The sequence below is a fragment of the Xenopus laevis genome, chromosome 3L (genome assembly GCF_017654675.1).
Source record: "Xenopus laevis strain J_2021 chromosome 3L, Xenopus_laevis_v10.1, whole genome shotgun sequence".
NCBI classification, from domain to species: Eukaryota; Metazoa; Chordata; class Amphibia; order Anura; family Pipidae; genus Xenopus; species Xenopus laevis.
In genome coordinates, this window is record NC_054375.1 from 85787377 (window position 1) to 85812107 (window position 24731).

At 35.2% G+C, this 24731-nt stretch overlaps 1 protein-coding gene across 3 annotated transcripts in view; it reads right to left on the reverse strand.

Moving 5' to 3' along the window:
* The window catches only part of pclo.L (piccolo presynaptic cytomatrix protein L homeolog), a 149716-nt gene that overhangs the window by 74251 nt on the left and 50734 nt on the right, over window positions 1-24731 (reverse strand). For all 3 annotated transcript variants that reach the window (XM_041586554.1, XM_041586553.1, XM_041586552.1), the window contains exon 4: window positions 4338-4826. In XM_041586554.1, the coding sequence (XP_041442488.1) occupies window positions 4338-4826 (489 nt within the window). The remainder of the gene's footprint in view (window positions 1-4337; window positions 4827-24731) is intronic.

Below are 24731 nucleotides of genomic sequence, written 5' to 3' on the forward strand. Positions count from 1 at the left end.
CTCCAATCTGTGCTAAATGCTGCTGCTAGACTCATTCATTTATCTCGGCGATCAACATCAGCTGCTCCCATATGCATGTCCCTTCACTGGCTCCAATTCTCCTCTAGAATCAAATTCAAATTACTAACACTCACATTCAAGGCCCTTAATAATGAAGCCCCTCCCTTTATTTCATCTCTGATCTCCAAATACACTCCTTCATGCATCCTTTGCTCTGCTTCTGATCTTCACTTCGCTTCTCCTCTCATCACTTCTGCCCATTCTCGTGTACAAGACTTCTCTCAGGCTTCTGCATTTCTCTGGAACTCTCTGCCTCGAGCTGTCAGACTTTCTCCTTCTTTCCAAACTTTCAAGTGCTCCTTGAAGACCCACCTGTTTAAAGAAGCTTATTCAGTGTACCCTAAACAATCATTGCTGTATCAAAAATCTAAAAATTGTTTCTAAAATCCTAATGTCTCAATTGTACCCTAACCTTTAGTTTGTAAACTCTAATTTGTAGGGCCCTCTAATCCTATAGAACTCTGTAACCCTTGTTTGTTATCCACCATTTATTCAGTTTGTTATAACGTATTATTGATGATGATGATGATGATGATGATGATGATGATGAAATCAGGCAAATGCATTATATATTGTATATATTGGTGGGTCCTTGAAAATATGTGTGATGGGCAAATAAATTGCCGCACGTCAAAATTATTTGGACGTCCATTGACTTTAATGTATTTGGACAAAATAGTAGCACATATAAAAAATTGTTGCTCGCTTAAAAAATTCTCGCCCGTTAAAATAATTTTGACGCCCATCGACATTGAGTTTTCTCACCGTTTTGTGAATTATTGATAGTTACATAGTTAAATCGGGTTGAAAAAAGACAAAGTCCATCAAGTTCAACCCCTCCAAATGAAAACCAAGCATTCATACACACACCCCTCCCTACTTTTAATTAAATTATATATACCCATTTACCAAAATTCTGATTGTAATGGTTTTAGAAACCACAAAAAACTAATTTTCTATAAAACTATAAATGAAATGTAATTTATTAAAGAGTTTAATGAATAAAAATTGCAGAACTAATCCAAATACTAATACGAAACCTCAAAATCCTCATGTAATTACAAACAGAAAAAACCCTAAAAGCTTGAATTAAAGATTTTACAATTGTAAAAGAATGAATTCCATTTACTTCTACATGACATTGATAGCTTTTTGATGGCAAAATTTTGTATTACTGTTTTTTGAGGTTTTATAGCTTAATAAATTGCAAAGTTTTCATGGTTTGTCATAATCTGTAGAACCTAGCGTAAAATAATTGTGGAAAATAAAAAAAAATATAAATCACAGTAAATGGGCACCTTAGAGTTCAATGTTAAATATCCCATAGAAATAAATAGAAAGTGGACGATGAGCACTACTTTCACAAATGAATACATCTTTCTATTATGTATATAGTTCAAATTACATCTTAAAAGCTTTTTAAAAATACTAATACACTAAGGGGCAGATTTATCAAGGGTCAAATTGAAAATTTGTGTTTTTTAAATTCAAATTTTGAGTTTATTTTAGTGTAATCTGACTAGGGAATAGTCCAAATTCGATTCAAGTTTAAAAAAATTCAAAATTAGAATTTTTGAAATTCATCATGTACTGTTCCTTTAAGATTTTGAATTTGACTATTTGCTATCTAAAACCTGCCAAACTGTTGTTTTAACCTAAGGGTGGTCTCCTACAATCAATTTGGAGTTGTTTGGTGGACTTTTGAAAAATAAATTAGAGAAAAAAATTTGGTGAAAAAACTCGAATCAAATTTGATTCTAATTTGATTAGAGTTTGCAGGTTGATCACATTAAGCGAATTAAACATTTTTTTAATTTTTTTTTTAATACATTTCAATTGGTAAATTTTTTTTTCGAAATATGCCACTAATACTCTATGCCCCAAACCCCTCAAACAGGTTTTTTATAAATTTATAACAAACTATTATCATATCTCAACATAAAACAGATACATGGCAAAGAAAGGCATATATAATGTTTAAAAATAATTTATGACAGGGACAGTACATATTTTGTAGTTTGCTGATGTATTTTGAGGGATTGTCAACATCATATGGAAATAGATTAGTAACTAGAGTAACTAGAGGTCAGCTGCAAAGAGTATTGTAACCAGGGCAACATTTTTTAGCTGTTTCTAATATCATTTGATGATTACTGTTAAAGCTTTTAGTCCCAGACCATTAATATAGTCCTGATTGAGTAATTTTTGCAACACAACAGATGTTTTCTTTCTGTACTGAAAATGACCAAAAGCCTGGTAATGGATGTGTAATAAAGTACTAGGGATGCACCAAATCCAGGATTCAGTTCGGGATTCTGCCTTTTTCAGCAGGATTCGGATTCGGCCAAATCCTTCTGCCTGGCCGTTCCGAATCAGAATCCTAATTTGCATATGCAAATTAGGGGCAGGGAGGAAAATTGTGTGACTTTTTGTCTTAAAACAAGGAAGTAAAAAATGTTTTCCCCTTCCCACCGCTAATTTGCATATGCAAATTAGGATTCGGATTCGGTCCGGTATTCGGCCAAATCTTTCACTAAGGATTCGGGGGTTCGGCCGAATCCAAAATAGTGGATTCGATGCATCCCTATAAAGTACAGATCAGAATTTGACTTTAAAGGCCCAGACCAACATTGATGCTAACAATTCTGTCTTTGCAGCGTATGTTAAAGAGGGGATTTACCAGCATAAAACTTTGTTATGTCTCTGGCCTCATTATTCGTCAAACAACCACAGCTGGTTTAATAAATAGTGACATGCTCAATGTCTTCAAATGTGTGGATAATGAGAAATGTCTTGCTGAAATACCACGTTGTACTTTTTCACATTTAGCCAGAGACAGACCTTGAATCATTGAGTAGTTCATATAATACATCTTAAAACCAAGGTAATGCTCAGATTTCTGCACTGCTGACTAATACTAGCCTGTACTTTATCAAATATAGACAAGATTGTGTAATGTTTTCTTGAGCACTACACAAAATAATATATAAATTGCAGTAACATTATCTAATTTACTATTTCAGATTGCATTAATGTAAAGATTTCTTTAGCTTTCAAAATATAAATCAAACACCATATGGCACTTGGTGTTCCTGGTATTTTCCTTTTTCTTTCTGGCAATTTTTTAGGGATGCACTGAATCCACTATTTTGGATTCAGCCAAACCTTCGAAACCATTGCTAAAGATTCGGCTGAACATCAAATCCTAATTTGCATATTCAAATTAGGTGGTTGGAAGGGGAAAACGCCTTATTTTGTGACAAAAAGTCACACAATTTCCCTTCCCATCCTTAATTTGCATATGCAAATTAGGATTTGGTTCGGCTGGGCAGAAGAATTTGAAAATGCTGAAAATGGGCGTATCCTGATTGGAATCGTGGATTCTGTGCATCCCTACAATTTATATCTCACAAAACAGAAAGGCATTTTTTTTAGCTGATTATCTCCTGCAATTAAACTATAATTATGGTGGCTGACATTTCATTTTCTCAGATATAATTATCAGGAAAAGCATAAAGTTACTTTTGGACCGATGATTTTTCTCAGTTTTCAGTTTTAAAAGGCATAATGTCACCAAACGGTAAAGCAAGTACCAGTATCTGTCACCAGCCTGAAAACCCAGATGCTCACCAGAGAAGGATGTGTGTAGCATTCTCCCAAAAGCACTTGCTAGTCATTATGGAAAAGAAGAATTTCAGTTATACAGTATTAACTAAATAGCACATTTAGCGGGTTATTTATTAAAGCTCGTGTTGTGTTTTCCACAAAAATTCAGTTTTCAAGATTTTTTTGTAAAAAAAAAAAAATCCATATTTCAGGTTAAAAAAACTCCAAAAAAACTTACATTTTTGAGATTATTATACCCCAATCCTGGAAATAGCTTGAATCTGAAAAAACATCTAAAACCTGTCAAGGTCATGTAGGAGTCAGTGGCAGAGGTCACTTGAACCTTATGTAGACGTTAATGGCCTTCATGATGTTCGGAGGGGTTTGCCCAAAACAATTCAAGCAATTCAAGGGTTTTTTTTGCCAAAAACTCTTATTAATTTTAGTTTGGGGTTATTAACCCCAAAAATTGCTGAATCAAGTTTTTTCCATTCTAGTTTTTTCTTAAATTAGAAACAATTCAAGTTGTGAGTTCATTTGAGGTATAAAAATACTCTAAAATTCGATGTTTGATAAATAACCCCCTTAATAAATGATCTTCTCCTAAGACATTAGAAAGTCCATCAGTGTACAAAACATTTAATATTATTATACTTGTTGCCATTACTTACAGTCTTTTCTTTTTCAGTTTCATGATCAGTAACTTGACTGGTTTCAGTTATTTTCTCTTTATAAGTTTTTCTTTCTGAAGCCAAACTCTGTTGAATTTCTTTATTTGTTATCACTGTGGTCACATCTCTGTCATCGTGCTCACTTTTTCCAGTGGATAGTCCAGTAGCTGCTGCAATCACAGGTTTTGGAACATCTTTAGCAACTGGCAACTTGTCTTCTCTGGTTTTTAATTGCTCAGTGAGTTCAGTTGAGGACTGACATGGTTTTGTGTCTGAATCTTTAGCAATATCTTTTTTAATTGTTTGATCGTCCCTTTTATCAGTTGGTGTAAAGGGCAATGTTGCAGATTTAGGTGCTTGAGTATTTGCTAAAATATGTTTTGGTGAGGACTGTGGTGTCTCTAATGAAGGTTGAAACTTGTTCATATTCCCAAGTTGTCCTGCCATTGCTCGCTGTGTTTGACAGTTTAAGCACAACCATTCTTTCACCTGTAAGGGAATATCAACAGATTTTTTAAGCTGGTTTCTTGAACATTGTGACACACTGAAACATAGAAAAACATGCTTGAATTTTGCATTACGATTAAAGAAACTGTATTAACTTATTATAATAAATTCTAGTTATACAACTCTAGTTGTATAAAATTACATTCCTTATAGATTGTCAATGCAACCATTAGCTAAATAATATAATTATTACTTCAATCACTATAATTGTAAAGTTTCCAACCCAAATTTCTATAGAAACTCTCTTCAAGTACACATTCAATAAATACATTTCCAAAGGATAATTAATTTACTACGTATAAATAATATATGACATTGTATAAGTTAAAGTGATAGCTAAATTTTTCTTGTGAAAGTAAAGCTATTAAAAAAATAACAAAAACACCTTATTTAATCTAAACAAAAATTTTACAAAATATCACTTTATTTCACTAAACAATCACAAATTTCAGTACAACTCACAGGGGCAAACCATCTATTTTATTATACAATAGGAACCCAATAACAATCCACTGAATTGCTCAGTCCCAAAAATTTAAGAAAATTAATTGCTAAAGTTTGGAAGAGTTAAGTAAATATTAAAATACTGGTAAAAATACCAGAAATATCAACTAATATAATAAAATCCCCTAAAATCCCCTAAATTTACTGTACAGTTAATGTTAATCCGTGTTTACCAAAAAATGTATTTCTATACTTTAATTACCATGCTCAGTTTTTTTAAGAAATAAAATCAAATAGGAAAACATGCAAACTAAATTTATCTCTGACTTATTATCATTAAAAATATAAGCTGTGATTGAAAAATGCAGTTTGTCACATATTTGATTTTTTAAACATGTTCATACCAATTCTCCTCAATATTCTGACTCAATATTTACTTGAAGTACAATAGAATCATAATTCTTTTTATAGTCATTTTTTCATTTTCTGACAGTTACAGATTTATATGACCCAGTGTTGCCACGGTTCTATACTTGCATGCTTATATCAAGCTATTTGAAAATGAGTTCACTAAAACCATTTCCATTTATGGATAGAAACGAATGGATATGGTTGGCAAGGCTACTAAATATAACTGCCCATTGTTTGGTTTTATATACTGTATTATATCAGGTTACAGTGTATGCACAAACATAAACATGAGATTTGTATAAGTCCTAACCATTTTTAAAAATGCTGTCTTAGACTGGCTTTTTTAGTGGACACATTTTCTTCTTTGTGGTATTATTGACAAGGTGGAAAAGGTGGTTTAAAAACATGTAGAGATACTTTGAATACTAAACCCTAAATTGCATATTCTGATGTGTGCACAATCAACAAAACTGCAAACAAAAAACAAAACTGTAAAACAAAAATGTGTTGATTTTTTTTGTCCGTTGTTTTAATCTCACATTATATGATGCAAAGGCACTGTCAGGATCAGCCTGGGACTTGAACTCTGGTGGTGCTGTTCTGGCAATTTGCAGCACTTGCCTCATGAGCCACTGGGGGCTCTCGGGACTGGTCCTGAACTATTGTGTATATTGTTTCTGGTAATCTGCCTGTTTTCCACCCACCTCGTTTACCCTCATGTGTTTCCCATTTCCTAATCACCTTCCCTTTATAAACCCCGCCCTGAGCTTTGCTCAGGGCTGAGTCATTGATTGTATTCTGTTTGTTCCTGACCTCTGAATCTGAATCTGAATCTGAATCTGAATCTGAATCTGAATCTGAATCTGAATCTTGAAAACCTTGTATGCCTAGTTCCTGAAAACCTTGTTACCTTGTTTCCTGAGTGAGTACCTTTGTTCCAGTGTTCCCCATTTTTCCCTCACCATCTGGATACCTCGATTAGCCTTTTTGCCTGTTCCTGCCTTTTGTGTTTCTGTGTTCCGACTGCAATAAACCTACTATTACTTCATCATCATCATGTCTTTGCCTACAATTACCTATGGCTACACCCCTGGGCTCCCACCATATCCACTCCCCTTGGAGTGGCTATCCTCCGTCACAGCGGTTCCTCACTGTGAACGTTACAGGCACACATGGTACCTTCTAGGCTCTGCTCCACACCCTTTTCAGCAAGCAATAACAAGCAACATTAACCCAGGGCAGATTTTGATGAGAAACATATTTTACTGAAATTAGTATGGATCAGGTGGATTGGTGTTTTTTCACTGGTGTGACATTAGACTTAGGGTGCAGATCCAGCCCAAATATTCAGCTGAACTCATACTTTGCATAAGTACACAGGTAAACAATAATATTATAAAACCCAACTTAAAGGGTGAGTAATGGCAGAAAAATGGTGTTACATCCATTTTTTATACAATCTACTGTTACCCAGCACTGGTAGTAATTCTGTTTTTGCTTTAGAAACACAACTATAGTTTATATACATATGATGTGCAGTCCTGGGGGAAGCCATTTAAGTTGAATCAGGCTAGAGGGCATGTGTTTACACTGCAGATAAGCTGTGCAGAATACAATGGGTTTAGTTCTTGCAATGGAAGATAAAAAGGGTTGCAAAAGATTTGTGGCTGTCTAAAGAACTATAGCCTAAAACTTCTATTTTATATCTATTTTATAAATAGGACAGTGGCTGCCTAGAACTAGTTTATTTGTGGGTGTAAAACATGTACACTCTTTAAATAAAATATTCTTCTGTTTGTGTATGTAAGTTACCTACCCACTTAGATTATGGGGCAAGGACCTCCTTCCTCTTGTCTCTTTAATGCTTAGCACATAATTTTTATGTAATTGTACTTTGTATTTATTTGTATTTTATGTTATTTATTATTATTGCAATGACCCTGTTTGTTCTATTAATATATTGTTCCACTGTACAGTGTTGGATTCATGAGTAACACTAATATATAAATAAAAATATACATACTGTACAATACAGTAGCATTGACAGAGTAACTCTTGTAATGTACTGCATAGAATCACAGACTACATATTATGAACCTATACATAATGTAGTGTTGGCAGTTTATAATAACTGTTACACACGCAGGGGGGATTAAAGACAAATTTATTTTATCATATCTAGTAAAAAATAGCAACAAACTGATGTTTGCTTTCAAAGCAAATATTACAGTATTACTAAGTGCTTTGTATTACTAGACTTAGGGGCACATTTACTTAGCTCGAGTGAAGGAATAGAAGAAAAAATACTTCCAATTTCGAACATTTTTTTGGGCTACTTTGACCATCAAATTGGCTACCACTACCTTCGGGTACGACTTCGATTCGAACTAAAAATTGTTCGACTATTCGACCATTCGATAGTCAAAGTACTGTCTCTTTAAAAAAAACTTTGACCCCCTACTTCAAGTAAAACTGACTGAACCTAAATGATAGCCTATGGGGAAGGTCCCCATAGGCTTTCTAAAGCTTTTTTTGATCTAAGGAATTTCATTCGATCGATGGCTTAAAATCCTTCAAATCGTTCGATTTGAAGGATTTAATCGTTTCCTTCGATCGTTCAAACAAGCAAATTGCTTCGATATTCGAAGTCGAAGGATTTAACTTCGACAGTTGACTATCGAGGGTTAATTAACCCTCGGTATTCAACCCTAAGTAAATGTGCCCTTTAATGCTTTAATTATAATACCTGCTGTTAAACAATAGTAGCTTGCTATTGCTAGAAACCATAGTTTCTAGTGTCAAACCCACAGAGTACTTCAAAAATTAGAGTACTTGTAAAAATTAGATAACGTTGACTACGAAGCATGAATTGAAGACCTCTTGTTTTGCTAATATAGGAAACATCAAACACAACATGTACTGTTTTCTAAACAAATAATTGTTATCAATGTAACTTAAATGAGAATGAGGGGCTCGTGGGAACTGGGTCTGTGAACTTAAGGTTTCGCCTTTCAGCATATCTGCAAAAAAGAACCATTCTATTCAATATTCGGAAGGAAGTTGTAATTCTCCTGTGATAGTTTCTGAATATATAAAGTGAAAACATTAGAAGTGGTTCTAGGATATACGGATTATATAATCAAATCAGCACAGTAGAAAACAGCTCAGCATAGAGAGGTTCTATTTTTCTAAGACTGTTTCAGTGCACAACAATATTGCTAGCAGTCATTTTCTTTTGTGTGCAAGATGTCATAAACAAACCTATATTTCATACCGAATGCTTCTACGTTGATAAAAGTGGGGCCTATTTATCAGCAGTCTCAACTCACAAATTCTAAAACTACGAATGTCATGAGATTTATTAAAAAATTGAATAAAAAAAGTATGAAAGGAAAATTACGCTGAACTAACAATTATATATATAAATACATAAAACCTCAACAATTTTTAGCTTTTTGGACAATTCCTAGCGAAAAAAAATATGAAAACCTCTAAAATCTGAATTGATTTAGAGCAGTCCAATAGGATCAGCGCAGCTCCCACTGACTTCTATAGCAGTCTTACACATCCTGTAACACAGGTATCAGGTCAAAAATATTTCTGACAGTCAGGCAAGTTTTAATAAATCATAAAAACATTCAAACTGTTGGGAATCCTTCAGGATCCCTTATTTTGATAATTCTATTGCTTAGATCAGCATGGACCACTGCTGGTTACTTTCAGGAGTGATCTTCAGTAGTGTGGCATTGGCAAGCACATTTTGCACTTTCAGCTCTTGAGGGGAAATTCACCATGCAGTCATTTTTGCAAGATTTATAATGCAGGCATATGGTTTCATTATCCCACATACCTTTCTTCTGCTTTGATTGCATGTCTTCTCTGTATTCCTCATTCTCTTTTAAACAAGAACTTACTATATTTAGTCTGAATCATCATATTCAATATTGCATTATTCATTTTAGCAATACATATACAGTTTATGGTAACTTTGTGAAATAATCACAAACATTAACATAAACAGCTAAAAGTTATATCAGACTGAAACCGGGTTTAAGCAACAGTCCTAATTAGTAACTATCAGAATGTATTTATGCATTGTCATAGAAGGGATATTGTTACGCTTCACAGCAGAGTTCCTGGGCACTACTGGATGTCCAGCTACTGGTATTAGCCAAAATGACAGATCAATATAACTTTAACTAATATAACATGAAACATCAACTAGAGAGCCACATGTCAATGCAACAGTTTTATTTACAGTTATTGGGCTCTCCAGTGGATGTTTCACTTTATATTATAGAAAATCTGAAAAAATGGCAATACCTAGCCACTGTAACAAGAGCTAGCTAATAAATTAAGTTTTGAGGAAGAGTGAAGAAGGTTGTTTAACTCATTTTGGGCTAAGCTGATAAATAATGTACTTCATTGAGCACCCACTGGCTTAATATACCCATAACAATGTCTTATATATGCCATGCATTTGTTCTCAAGCAAGTCACTTGACATCCACTTCTTATATTTGTTGAACAACAATTTGTGATTTTAAAATATACATTTGGTTAAATAAAGAACAGACACATTCTAACCAAACCTTTTATATTTTACTTTCAGTATTTGTTCTAAAGATAATTCCTTTAAAGGGGAAGGAAACCTAGTCGGCGCAAACCCCCCACCCCCCCTCCCATTTGTTGCCCACCCTCCCCCCTGGCCTACCCGCCTGCCCCTAACTTTTTACTTACCCTTCTGCACAGGTCCAGTCCAGGGAGTTTACCGGCGACATCTTATTCCACGCGATCTTCTTCCTGCTGTGAACGGCGTTTTGGCGCATGCGCAGCAGGATCATTTCGCCGGTACGGATCTACTGCGCATGCACCAAAAGTCACGCGCATACCGGCGAAATGATCCTACTGCGCATGCGCCGTTCACAGCAGGAAGAAGATCACATGGAAGAAGATGTCGTCGGTGAACTCCCTGGATTGGACCTGCGCAGAAGGGTAAGTAACAAGTTAGGGGCATTTGTCCAGCGGGATGGGTAGGCCATGGGGGAGGAGGGAGGGTGGGCAACAAACGGGAGGGGGGTGGGGGGTTTGCGCCGACTAGGTTTCCTTCCCCTTTAAGTTTGCTAAAAATCATTTAGGGTAGAATTACATGGACGGCTTCTACGCGTTTTTGGTGGATCTGACGAGCTGTTCCAAAATGCAGGCATCAAATCGGATACAACGGAGAATAAGGCAAGCAATAGCAATGCAAACGTTCATCCAACACAACACGACTTTAGGATGCAGACACAGCATGCAGCGTCTGCATCCAACAGTCGTGTTGGATGTACGATGCGACACCATTCGACATTGCTATTGCTTACCTTATTATCTGTTGCATCCGATTTGATGACTGCGATTTGGCGCAGTGTGTCGGATCTGCCGAAAACACATAGCCAAACAAGTCATTTGTGTAGTTCTACCCTTAAACATTAAGGAGCAGATTTATCAAAGGTGAATTTTCGAATTAAAAAAATGAAAAATTTGATTTGAATTTTAAAAAAATTTGAATATTGAAATTTATCGTGTACTGTCTCTTTAAAAATTCGATGTTGACCATTCTCCATCTGAACCCTGCTAAATTGCTGTTTTAGCCTATGGAGGACCTCCTATAACCTATTTGAAGTCAACTGGTTGACTTAGAAAAATGTAAGGTTTTTTTGGGAAAAACTTTGATTCAAATTCGATCGAATGCGATATTACTTAGATTCGTAAGATTCTAATTCGGCCAAATACGGACCTATTCGATCAAAAACTGACCTATTCGGCCAAAAAAAGCATCTACTTAATTTCGGTTGCTCTTTTTGAATTCGAATTTCAAAGTTTTTCAAATTCGACCCTTGATAAATATGCCCCTAAATAAACCCAATTAGATTGTTTTGCCACCCTTATGGATTCATGCAGCTTAGTTAGGATCAAGTATAAGGTACTGTTTTATTATTACAGAGAAAAAGGAAATTAAATTATAAAAATTTATTATTTGCTTGTTGTGAACTCAATGGGAGATGTCATCCCTTAATTGAGAAATTTCTGGATAACAGGTTTTCGGAAAAGGGATTCTATACCTGTATTAATACAAAAGTAATACAAAGTTAAATGTTTTAATGGTTAATTAAATGCACTGCAAGTTTTCAGAACTCCCTGGTTTATTCTTTAGGAAATGGTTTTAAAATTAAGCCTGAATGACATAACTTGAAGAAGGCTTGGTGCACATGCAGGAAGGTTATTAAACCATGTAAAAAAACATAAAACATAATTAGAGACAATATACTGATTGCAAACTGATTACTTTCAATTTAAATGCAATCAATCTGCAATTGATGCAGCCCACACTTTATATGTGGTAACCTAAATATACACTACAAGGAATTTGAGAAGTGAATAGTAAAACAAGTGAAGCATGAGTTATTGAGTAAATAAAGACTTTTATTTAGAAAAGTGGTGTGTAAATTCTAAACAAATGGTGTTTAATTAATGATAAAGATACTGGATCTTTTTCAAATGTTATAATGGGCCTAAACATTAAGTCCCCAATACAGTTTACTTTTATATTTATAAATATCCCTCTCTTTATGGTTTGAACTTCATTTTTAGCTTCGTGTCCCCAATATTTACATTATGGAATACTGTATGGATGACTAATTTTCATTCTTTTTCTCTGTGTGTGCCCTGTTCAATGTATGTATTGATGTCCAGTGCAGATCCTTTTTTGTTATCAGTTTACTTCCCAGGATGTAGAATTTGTGTTATTATAATAAAGCATAACTTAAAATAACATTCTTAAAACCTTTCCCATGTTGTCTAAGGCATACACCATGGATAGTGTGCCTAAAGGGGTTTGAAGCACTAGTGCAGTGTTACCCTGCACACTAGGGTAATAAGATTTTTTCTATTGTATCCTATTTATTATTTTTATTTATCAATATTTTAAACATGTGTTTTTGTTATGTATTAAGCACAAAAAACTTGAATGTAAAAATTTGCAAAATTTGTAAAATTTAATGGGAACAATCCTAGCCAAATTTTTAACTATTTATTAAATTTTTGAGTAAAACATGAACTTGAAAAATTCAAACTTCTTTTTTCAAATGCATTCATTTCTGTTTTTTATATCTGGATTTTTCAATAAATAAGCAAACATTTATGTTTAGTAGAAAAAAAAAAAACATAAAATTGCACTAATCTGAATTTTGATAAATAGACCTACATTTTTGTCATGACCAAACAAAGTTAGCTCCATCTGTATGTAAAACTCCTTTCCCTTTATACCAATTGACTGGACTGCAGTGCTGATAGTACTGGATGCAGTCTGAGAACAGAAAATAAAGCTGAATATAACCTTTCACCCTAATAGCAGCTGCTTAGGTTACACAGTCCTGAGCTGTGAATAAACCTGGAACAACTTTGATATTATTTATTATTGTATTAGTATTTAATTTCATGACAATGCTTACACAGCAAAATCTTTTTATCTTTTTATTTTACTTTCTTTACTTACAAAGTCACTAACTGGTTCAGACAAAACTGTGCCATTGAACTGTTTAAGTAAGAAGGTAAGTAAATGTTTAAGTAACAGCCAGCACTTAAATCTTTTAAGTTGATTTAAAGAATAAAACTATTTCCTCCTTAAATAGAAGTGTACTATTTTTAGCTGGCTTAGGCTCGTCTCCTTTTACTATGGGCATAAAAAATGCTACTATGCAGAGAAGTAAAAGACTTTTTATACTATCACCAGAGGTAAACAAGTTAGGGACCACTGTATGGGGTTTACCTTGATGTGGTATGGTGGCTTATCAACTTTATGATTGTAACTTTGTAACTAAAAACCCCTGTTTTGTAAACACATGCACTTGTATTTATACTGAATTGCTTATGAGACAGGGGACCAGGGAATGTGCATTAAAAAGTAACACTTCCATTATACTTAAATATACCTTAACTTAGCCTTTTGAGTGCACCCACAACCCCCCTTTTTGGATGTATTTGATCCTCATCATGTAAATGAAGATACAACTAAAGCAACATCAACCAATATATATTAGTATACAATGTTCTGCTTCTTTTGTGTAAAACATACGTGGCCATGTTAGGCATCTGTTCTAATGTGAGACACATCCTGTTGCTATTGTAAATAAAATAGGCATTAAGGTATTATTTTCCTGTTTATTGGAATTATGTGACATTTGTGTTATCTGGTGAATTAGGTTTCTCTGGTTAAATCTAACCAAAGTAGGTGTTCCTATGCTTTCAATATATATTATTTATACATAACCAGAACATAGGGATTTAATATCTATAAATGTATGTCTGCTACTTATGTAAAATGTTGTTTACTTATAGGGATAATGGTCTACAGTAAAAAAGATCAATTATGCATGGGCACACTTTCATCAGGAAACAATTTGGAATCACTGTATGTTATAAAACACTACCTGTATTATTATTGTATTCCAAAGCTTGAATGCACTGATATGACACAAGAGAATCAACCACCGTGGCCACTTCTGCTGCATTGCTCTCTTGTGTTTTTAAACCATAGTGACAACAGAACCACAAATATTGTACCAGATTTTGTTTCCCCAGCAATAAAAAGTAATGTAGAATTTGTATCACTATAGTGTGAAACAAATTGGTTCTATTTGCTCTCTTCTACATAGCGCTTGGCCTCATATGCTGGAGATACTATTTACATCAGAACCACAGTGTACAACATCTTTGCATCTCCTCAAGCCCAACATATGGAAAGATAAACCAGGGAAAGCAGAGAAGGCTGGAGTCTAGAATAAAATATTAACATATTACAGTATGTACATGTATAAATATGAAAAAAAGACAAATGAGTAATGTGCTCCAAAGTATTTTACTACAAAGGGCAATCACCCTGCAGTATCATGTGAAAGATTATAGAGATAGAGATAGAGATAGAGATATATATATATATATATTATAAAAGTTAAAAACTGCATAATAATTTATGATTACATATATTTCTATGGATATGACAAGGTAACCAAAGACTTAAAGAGGCAGATTTATCAAAATGTGAGTTGAGAGCTTAATAAATAAAAACTCACCCACTTTCTATTCATTCATTTGGGATTTTTAGAACTGTTATTTATCAAGAGTTGCATTCTAACTTTCACCCATTGATAAATACAATTCTAAAAATCCCATAGGAATGAATAGAATGTGAGTTTTTATTCATTAAGCTTTAACCTCACATTTTGATAAATCTGCCCCTTAATAACGTAATTTACTTTGGTTGATACACAAACCATGTGTATGAGTCTCATTAGGATTCAATAAGTATAATGCTACTTGCTTTTTGGCAAAAGTATCATGTGACTGTTTTTTCTTTTATACTGTTTTAATAAGAAATGTCTTATAAAAGAGGAAAATAAATGCACCTTCCAGTAATAATTTACTATCATAAGTCAGTTACTTTTTAACAGTTATGGACCTCTGATATATAACGTTGAAAACAAAGCAGATAAAGCAATCCAGTGTGTTCTACTGTGCGTGTGATCAATCTTGTAGAGTCTTCACAAGTGTCTGCAATGTTCTACTGTGTGCACTGAATATTCCTGCTTTGTATATATGACATCATACTGTTGCAATACCGGTTAATTTGTCAAGGCTTAAAAATCAGCCATCATAAGTTGCCATAAATTGATATTACTATTAAAAGGAAATGTTTTAATATAATGACAGATTTATTAAACCTGATCCCTATGTTAGTTCTGCTTTGAGCAGTTAAACCCCAATCTGATCTGTTGGATGGTTGTGCATCACCTGCTTGAAACCTGGCTTCTTTATGTGTATTGTATATAGGGAGAAAAATTATTTTTTGCTTAACATGCAAATACTGTTTTTAAATCTAAAATTTTCAGTACACTTTTACGAGGTAACTATAATAAAAGATGAATATTTTTTTTTTATACAGTACTGTGTAGTAAATGATTCTTTTTAGTTCAATATCTTTCCATGCACACTGCATACTGCACTCATAAGATTGATTGAAATGCATATTTTGGAAACAGTTATGGTAGCATTGAAATCAAATGAAGTGTGCAAATGAACCAAGCAAGTTTCATGAATAAAATAAATGAAAACTACAACAGATGTTCATTTGAAGTAAAATCGAAAGGGAACTTCATCTGAGTAGAAAAGAAAATTAAATGTTGCCTACATAATTTGAAAGGAATATGTAAAATGAAATGATGGTAATATCACACAATAAACCCCATGTAATCCAGATTCAAATAAAGATATTTGAATGCATGATTATTCATAAGTTACAAACAAATTGCAAAAAAAAGACAAAAATAATGTAGCAAAGTATGCATATAACTGTGTTAAGTATGCGTAAAAAAAAATAATTATCTTATTTAAGCACCCTGAAATTGTGATATGTTGCTTCTGTGCTACCTTTTTATCCAGTCCAATGCAAGGAGCATCAGACCAGGAATAAAACTTAGCAACTGAATTCACTGGAGTTGTATAAAATATTGGCACCCCCCCCCAAGGGAGTTCACCTTTTCTTGTCCTTAAATAGAAGATTATACAGATTTCACAGCATTAACACTTTTTCAGACGTACCATAATTATCGTAGAATGTGAGACAGCAAGTGACATCCTATTTTAAATCAGCTGATTATTTTTTTGATAATGCGTTGCCATGCAACAGAAAGAAACCCTGGTGTTATCTAATGGAATTCCCATTTTAAATTATGTTAATCCAATTTGTAATTGGTTTTCTTTCCAGACTGTAAGCTATAAATAGCTGCCTAAGTGCTTTCATGTGCCCTTTTCTTATTACATGAAATTTAAGATCCCACCTGCATTTTTATTACCAGGAAACTGTAGTAAAATCAAATCAGAGAAAATGCACTTTTATTTTCAGCTTCCCCAAGGGAAAAGGCTGATGATATGTGCAATTAAATAAATAATAAAAAAATAATGGATTTGTAGGTTACAAACTGCTCTGATCATCTATGTCTAACTGTACATAAATATACATTCATGATCCAAAAATAGTATATGTACAGTGAATGACATTGTTTTAAAGCACAAGTTATGTAGGTACAAGCAAGCAAAGGAAAAATACTACAGGTATATAATCCCTTATCCGGAAACCCGATATACAGAAAGCTCCGAATTACGGAATGACTGTCTCCAATAGACTCCATTTTATCCAAATAATTCAAATTTTTAAAAATGATTTCCTTTTTCTTTGTAATAATAAAACAGCAGCTTGTAACCAACTAAGATATAATTAATCCTTATTGGAAGAAAAAACAGCCTATTGGGTTTATTTAATGTTTAAATGAATTTCTAGTAGACTTAAGGCATGAAGATCCAAATTACAGGTAACTGTAGCAATCCATCAGAAAGGCAATGTTCAAAATGCACAAACATGGCAGATTGTACCTGTTCTTTTGCCTCTTGATTTACTAAGGGAAGTGCTGGCCTGGAAAATCCGTGAAGAGCCAGCACAACTCGTAATTCGCTGTGTTATTTGCCTGGGTGCTATCAGCAAAAAAGCATCATGAATATCCAAAACCAAAGCGAGCACTCTCAGGTCTTATTAGTCCAATAAAAGTGTTTTTATTTAGCAAACAGAAGCTGACGTTTCGGCTAGCACTCTAGCCTTTCTCAAAGTGAAAAAACTTAACAATAACCAAACATTTAAACCCACAGAGGCGGGAAAAGGGAAGTGCTGACATCAGAGTGGATAATTGTCTTCAGAATAAAGGCACTCGCATTACATATCACTAGTACTGTTTATAGGGGACCGTGAACCTGTAAGTAAGAGAAAGAACTTACAGGTTCACGGTCCCCTATAAACAGTACTAGTGATATGTAATGCGAGTGCCTTTATTCTGAAGACAATTATCCACTGAACTAACAACGATACTAAGTTTTACAATTGTGCAGTTAAGTGAATGTCTCCAACTTTGGTTACTATGATCCGGATGCTTAACAACGCACGGCTTCATATGCATGCGAAAGTATTGTTCACACCCCTTTGGACACAAGGGACGTGATTGGCCAATACAGCCAACGCCTACTTTTCACTTCCAGTATGCGCTGATGAGATGATCCAGCCGCCCTGACAGATGTCTCCAATACTGCATGCGATCGTTAGCAGCACACAAACCTTCCCGTCTGACCAGCATCTTCTGACTCCTACCTCTGGCTCTAAAGATTGCCTCAAAGTGGGTCGGTATATTTACCTTCTCTATGTTAACACAGTTGACCCCCCAGAGACTCAGTAGAAGTACTCATTGCCTGTATACATTTAATTAAAATTTTGATTGAACTATATTGCTTAATATGACATTTCTATAACCACATATGACTTTGAACCTTGAAATTTTGATGAAAACATGTAACCATTTTTTGAAATGTAAACGTTCTTCAAATGTAACCATTTTCTGACTTAACTGAACAAATGTTACTAAGTACACTTTGTTGCTATCACCACTGTTCCTTAGATATACACAATATGCTAGGGATACATGTTTCTGGTACTTTGGGCACTTAATTAACCATGCACATTATAAAGTTCCCTTCCCCCTCACTATATATATATATATATATATATAATATTGGCTTAATGGTGCACACCGTTAACTCAGCTATTGCCCGGGTGCTTGCAAGAAAATGTATAGAATATGCAAGGAGATTGCGGCACTCACAGGGTCTTTTTAGAGAAAGCAAAAAGTTTTTTATTGGCTTAATGTTTCGAACCCCCACAGGTAGCCAGTGTTAGCCACTCCTTATTTTAGACCACACCCACATTACCCCAAGACCATGTCCACATTAATAACACCCAAAAACCAAATGGTTGGTGCTCACTGCAGGGATATCACTCATATGTGAAAAAAGTTAAGTCATATTAAGACATACCCTTAAAGTGGACCTGTCACCTACACATAAAAAACTGCATAATGAAAGTCCTTTCCAAATTAAATATGGAACCCCAAATTTTTTTTCATTAAAACATCCATACATGTTATAAAGGTGTTTAAATATCTAAACTGTCAATCAAATATTACCTGCCCCGCCTCTATGCCCGTGGCATAGAGGAGGGGCAGTCAATTACTTTCACTTTCCATTCAGCACTTCCTAGATGTCACTGCTCTCCTCACATTCCCCCTTCCCTCCTCAGGCTCTATAATTGTGTACGACACTGCACATGGGCATTAGGTCCCTCATTCTGGTTCATACACAATTTTCCTTAATAACCGTGTCCACAAAATGGCAGCTGCCTGCTTGCTGTGATTGTATAATTCCAAAACAGAAGGAAACAAAATTTAAATAATAAGTACAGTGTAAGTAAAGTTTATTTTGCTCAACTAACATGATAGAAAAGAATTCAAAATTATTTCTTAGGGTGACAGGTCCCCTTTAAATCCAAATACCTTCTCCTCCCCTGTGGATAACACAGTAACCCCCAGAATGTGATTAAACACCTTAGGGGCCCTAACAATAATTTCCAAATGTTAAATCCCCAAAACAAATACCAGGCTTATGTTCCACAGGCAGAGCAGAAGAATAGGACAGGCATAGTTTGGCACACCCAAGGAGTATAGAATGATCAGAGTATGGCACGCATAATGAATGGGAGCATGGGGCAGGCAAAGTATGGCACACACACTTAGCATGGGGCAGACAGAGTACGGAACATACAGGGAGCATGGAGCAGACAGAGTATGGCACACACACAGGGAGCATAGGGGAGGCAGAGTATGAGGGATCATAGGGAGGCATAGTATGGCACACACAGGCAGCATAGGGAAGACAGAACAGATCAGGAGACAGGGAAATCAGGACCACTCTAAGATGTGCTACATACAGTGACACAGTGCTGGTGCTCCATTAGCATTTTGAATAAGGTGTGAACAGGTGAACAATGTGGGCAGTTTCAGTCTGGGTTTCAGGTGTGAACAGTGCAAGTCTTTAAAGTGTGAACAACAGAGGTGTCACAGGTGTGAACAATACAGGGGATTACAGTCTGAATTTGAGGTTTAAACAATGCAGGGGCCAGTTCATTTCAGTACTGATATCTTTTAAATTTTACACATGGTAAGCAGACATAGCAGGCAGACTTTCCTGTGGAGGGCCACACAAGGGGGCCGTCAGCATATGCATCAGACATGGGTGGATGAAGTAAGACTGGTATTGATCTTAATTACCTACTTTTACTCTGTTAAAATGCTGTATAAATACATGTATTTACTCATCCATCACAAGCAAAAGTGTTGAATGGAAGGCACAAATCAATGAGACTTGCCATGCAATTAAAGGGCAGATTTATCAAAGGTTGAATTTCAAATTTCAATTTTTTTTTTACTATAATACATTTGAGTGTACTCAACTCGAATGGGAGGTTATTTATGAAAAAATTAGGCCGTCCTAAATAAAATAAAAAAAATTGGCAGGTTTTAGGTGGCAAATATTTGAATCAGAGCTATTTTTATGGTTGAGGTGTGATAAATCTTACATTCTAATTTACATTTGATTTGGTGCTTTTAAATTAAAATTTGTGAGTTTTGACATCCTCCATATTACATACATTTATTTATATAAAGGCCTTTCATTTTACAGTGTTTAATTCTGTTTTTAAGTAAAGCATTTGGTAACATTTTGGGGAATATGTAAATAGTGGTGTAACAAATGTGTAACAAATTGCTTTCTAGAAAAATATGTCCACACAAGACGTTCATAACCCTATAAAATGTTGCTTTTTGAAGCAAATAATTCAAATTGATTTTGCATAAAATATTCCCTTCTAATTTAAAGTAAATGGGAAAAACAAAACAAGCTCTCAAGATTTCAAGATGCTCAAGTTAGCTTTTTTTTATTTCTTCAGAAACCTCAGATACTTCTATTTAAAACTTCCTTTATTAAATTATATGTTACGTTTTTTCCCCACAGACTGCAAAAATTCAGCATGTTGCCAGATAGTTTTGCAGCAATCAGAGGAACAAGAGCAATATGGTTGCTAACAGGACTCCCATGGAGAATGCAGCTGGTATGTTGGTTATTAGACACAGTTTATCGCTTGCAGTATGCTCATAATATCTTTCCTGTGACCAAACCAATCAGCTTTAGAATAGAACAATAGAGTAATATCTGCAAATGTCATTTGGACTGATAAGTGTGGGAATGTATGCAAAAGCGTTAATCTGTAATTATCAAATTTATTTAGCAATGGTTACAAATTGCTTCTCTTTGCCATCTTTATTTCTGCATTAATGTTTGATATGATATTAGAAATGTAGTTGCGATTGCTTGAAATACTTTTTTCAGTTAGAGCAATTCACTGTAGGTAAAAATACTTAAATCCCATGAAAATGCATTCTTATGAATTTTTGCATGTTTACATAATTTAATGTTTTAACTATGTTGATTTACGGAAGGTATTTTCAGGGTTTCTCTTCAACAAAACATCCAGTCTGTCTTTGCCCTAAATGTTGATGTGATCTTGTTTCTTTTTAAAGCTGGTATTAGATCAATCACATCTATTCACTGGATCGCATTCATAAACACTGAGCAAATTTATCCATGGACAGTAATCCATATCAACCAATCAGGGGCTTGCTTTTTTTTTTTCAACCAGCTGCTAGTTAAACTGACTGCAATCATTTGATTGGTTGCCATGGGTTAGTGACCAGGGGCAAATCTGCCCAGTCTTTATAAATCTATCTATCTCCAGTTATACCTCCATTATTATTTTAAGATAACCCATATATCTTATATTCAGATTACATTATAACTTATTTTCTTATTAACCACAAATTATGTTTATTATAGTTTTCAGTGTTGCATAACTCTAGATAAAAGCATAATTTAATTTGCGTTTTCTATTGATGTGTGTCAGATAATTATTAATTCATTATATTTGTCCTTCTGAAGATGATACCCTCTGGGCTGTTATGCAGAACAAGCCAATCTAAGATTTATGTGCTAGAGAGTAAGCAATAGTCTGCTGCTTTGAACTGTGGAAATAATTCTATGGGGAACTAAATATAGGGCATACTTCAAAATTTTCAAAATCACAGCAATAAGTAAGTGAGGAAATTATTGTTCTAGAAAGAAAAGAGGAAATGTACAGAAAAACTCCTTAATAGTCACTATATCACTTATTAGGCAAACTAATGCTGAAATTAGTGAAAGTATCACTGTGGAATATTAATCATATCCATGAGGATGGATCATTCTTTCATATCGCAAATAAATGTGCATAGATTTTAGAAGATGGAAATGCTATTTTGCATGTGTTTATTGCTAAATCCATCAATCAGTACACAAGAGTGATTAATTACTAAGGAAAGTGATAAGAAAGATAAAATGAGGCTATATTTGTACTAAGCTGGTTCAGTCAACTATGAATTCTGCCAATGTGAATTTATATGTAGTGATGGGCGAACCTATCCCATTTCGATTCGTTAAAAATTTTTTTCGAAAATCTGTAAAAATGTGCAAGATTCCAAAAAAATGTGTGGAACCCCCGAATAATTTGTGAAACCCGAATAAATTTGCAAAACGCATTGAAGTCAACAGGTGTCAAAATAATTTTGACTTGCGACAATTTTGACGCGAGCGACAATTTTTTTTTTTTTTTTACAAATGTTTTTATTAGTTTTAAGATACAGACAAAATAGTTCGAAACAAAATTAAAAGAAACAGAAAAGAAAAGTAATATATACAGTCAGTGCCAAGTACAGATTCTAATAATAGAAAGCAAAGACAACAACAATGGTCGAAAGTCATGCCAAGTGTTTGCAGTAGAAAGAAACGGAGAAGCAATCCCCCAATTGCAGACATTGAAAGCTACTCACAGTTGAAAATTCCGAAGACGGCAGGTTAGAACATTAGAGGCTATTCAGTTTATGAAAAAGTATCAGTAAACAATCGATTAAGACGATGACTCCTGGGGGGTCCCATAGTAGTTGGATGTTGTGGGTTTCCCTCCGAACTCAACAGGTGGTCCGCCTCACAGACAAGATCGGTCCCCAGCAGCAGCTCCCTGTCATACAATGTGGTGTTGTGAAAGGTTTGAATAGTAAGGGATTTCGTCAGTGGTGGGAGGGTGTTTATGTAGGACATCCAAGTGTCAAAAAAATGATTCTGCGTTTTTTTCTCTGTGTAAGGGATTCTATCCAATCTAGGTGGAAGATATAATGTAGTTTACGCTGTACCAGAGATAAGGGCGGGGAGATGCGGGATAGCCAAGTGTGTAAGATAGATTTTCTGGCCGCCGCCGCCAATCTTTCAGCTAGGGCTCGTTCCGACTTGGAGATGTGAAGGGTAGAATGCAGTTTACTAAATATAGCCCAAGTGGCAGAAACAGTTAGCGTTTTACCAGTCAAGGTTTCCCAATAACTGGCGACTTCCCTCCAGAACTGCTGTATAAGTGGGCAGGACCATAAGCAATGTATCATATGAGCTGTGGGCGCTTCGCATTTGAGGCAGTTATCCGAGTACGTCGTACCTATGTGGAATCGCTTTAAAGGTGTCAGATAAGTATGGTTTAACAGTTGCAGGGACATTTCCTGGTATACACTAGCAGGCAAAGTATTCATCATTCGAGCGTGATAACGAAGAATGTCCATTATCAGCACGTGGAATGATTGAGGTCCACTTCGTAAAAGCCGTAGTGGCAGTATCAGCATCAAGAGTTGTCCTTATCTGTTTGTAAATGTGTGCAGTAGATTTGATAGTATCGCGTTTGGGCCACAGTGAATCAAGTGGGCTATTTTTATCCCTGTCCGACAGGCAAGTCAAGCGTTGCGTGACAAAATGTAAGAGCTGTAGCAGTGAAAATTGATGAGATTGTAAAAAAGGGTATTTCTCAAGCAAGGTAGCCATGGGTTGTAACGAAATATCGGGGGTGATCACGTCTTTAATATTCTGCAGGCCGTTTGTTTGCCAAGCGTTAAAAATCAGACTATTCAAACCCCGGGGAAAGTCCTTGTTACCAAGCCAGGTGAGGTTTATTGAATTAAAAGGGGAAAGATTTGCTCGCTTCCGAATAGAGTGCCAGGTTCTGTAGGTGTGGATAAATAGGGGGTGTCCCTGCATGTTCTTAGGGATTTCCTGCATGGGTGTGTGTAATAGTGAGTTAAGCGACACCCCCTCCGACAGGGCAGCATCTAGGGAGATGGTGGTGTATATGTTCCGGTGGGGAAGCCAGTCACCCACATATCTAAGAAGAGCCGCATTGTTGTATTCCAGTATGTTCGGGAGTTTGAGACCACCTTCATGTTTTTGGTATTGGAGTGTGGTGAATTTTATTCGTGGACGTTTCTTATTCCATATAAAGGTCCGTAAAATGTGTTGAAGTCTCCTGTTATCAGTCAGGGAAATGCGGTAAGGCAACATCTGCAATTTATAAAGTAATTTAGGGAACATAGTCATTTTTATTAAATGGATCCTACCCGAAAACGTTAAAGTCGTGTTCATCCATTTTTGAGTGTCTTGTTCAATTTGGTCAATGGTACTTCTATTATTGGATCTGTACATGTCCTTATGGTGCTGCGTCAAACAGATACCCAGGAATTTGATATGGTGTCTAGCTTTCTGAAATGGAAATGGAGTCGCCCAATCCGAGGGGGTAGTGTGTTGAAGGCGCAAGGCTTCGGATTTCCCCAGATTAATTTTAAAACCGGCTATGGTGCCAAATGCATCGATTTTTTCCAGAATTACTGGTAATTCAATGTGTGGCATGTAAAAAAAGGAGGATATCGTCCGCATAAGCTATCAGCTTAATCCTTTGTGTACCGATCGGAATACCCTGAAAAGTATCACTATCAAGTAACTGCCTCAGCAGAGGATCTAGGGCTAAGTTAAAAAGTAGCGGCGAAAGAGGACAGCCTTGCCTGGTGCCCCGTCGTATTGGGAATCTGGGTGAGTTTGTTCCATCGCCGTGATGTGAGTGTAAGACTGGGAATATAGGGTTCTAAATAAATTGAGCATTTGTATG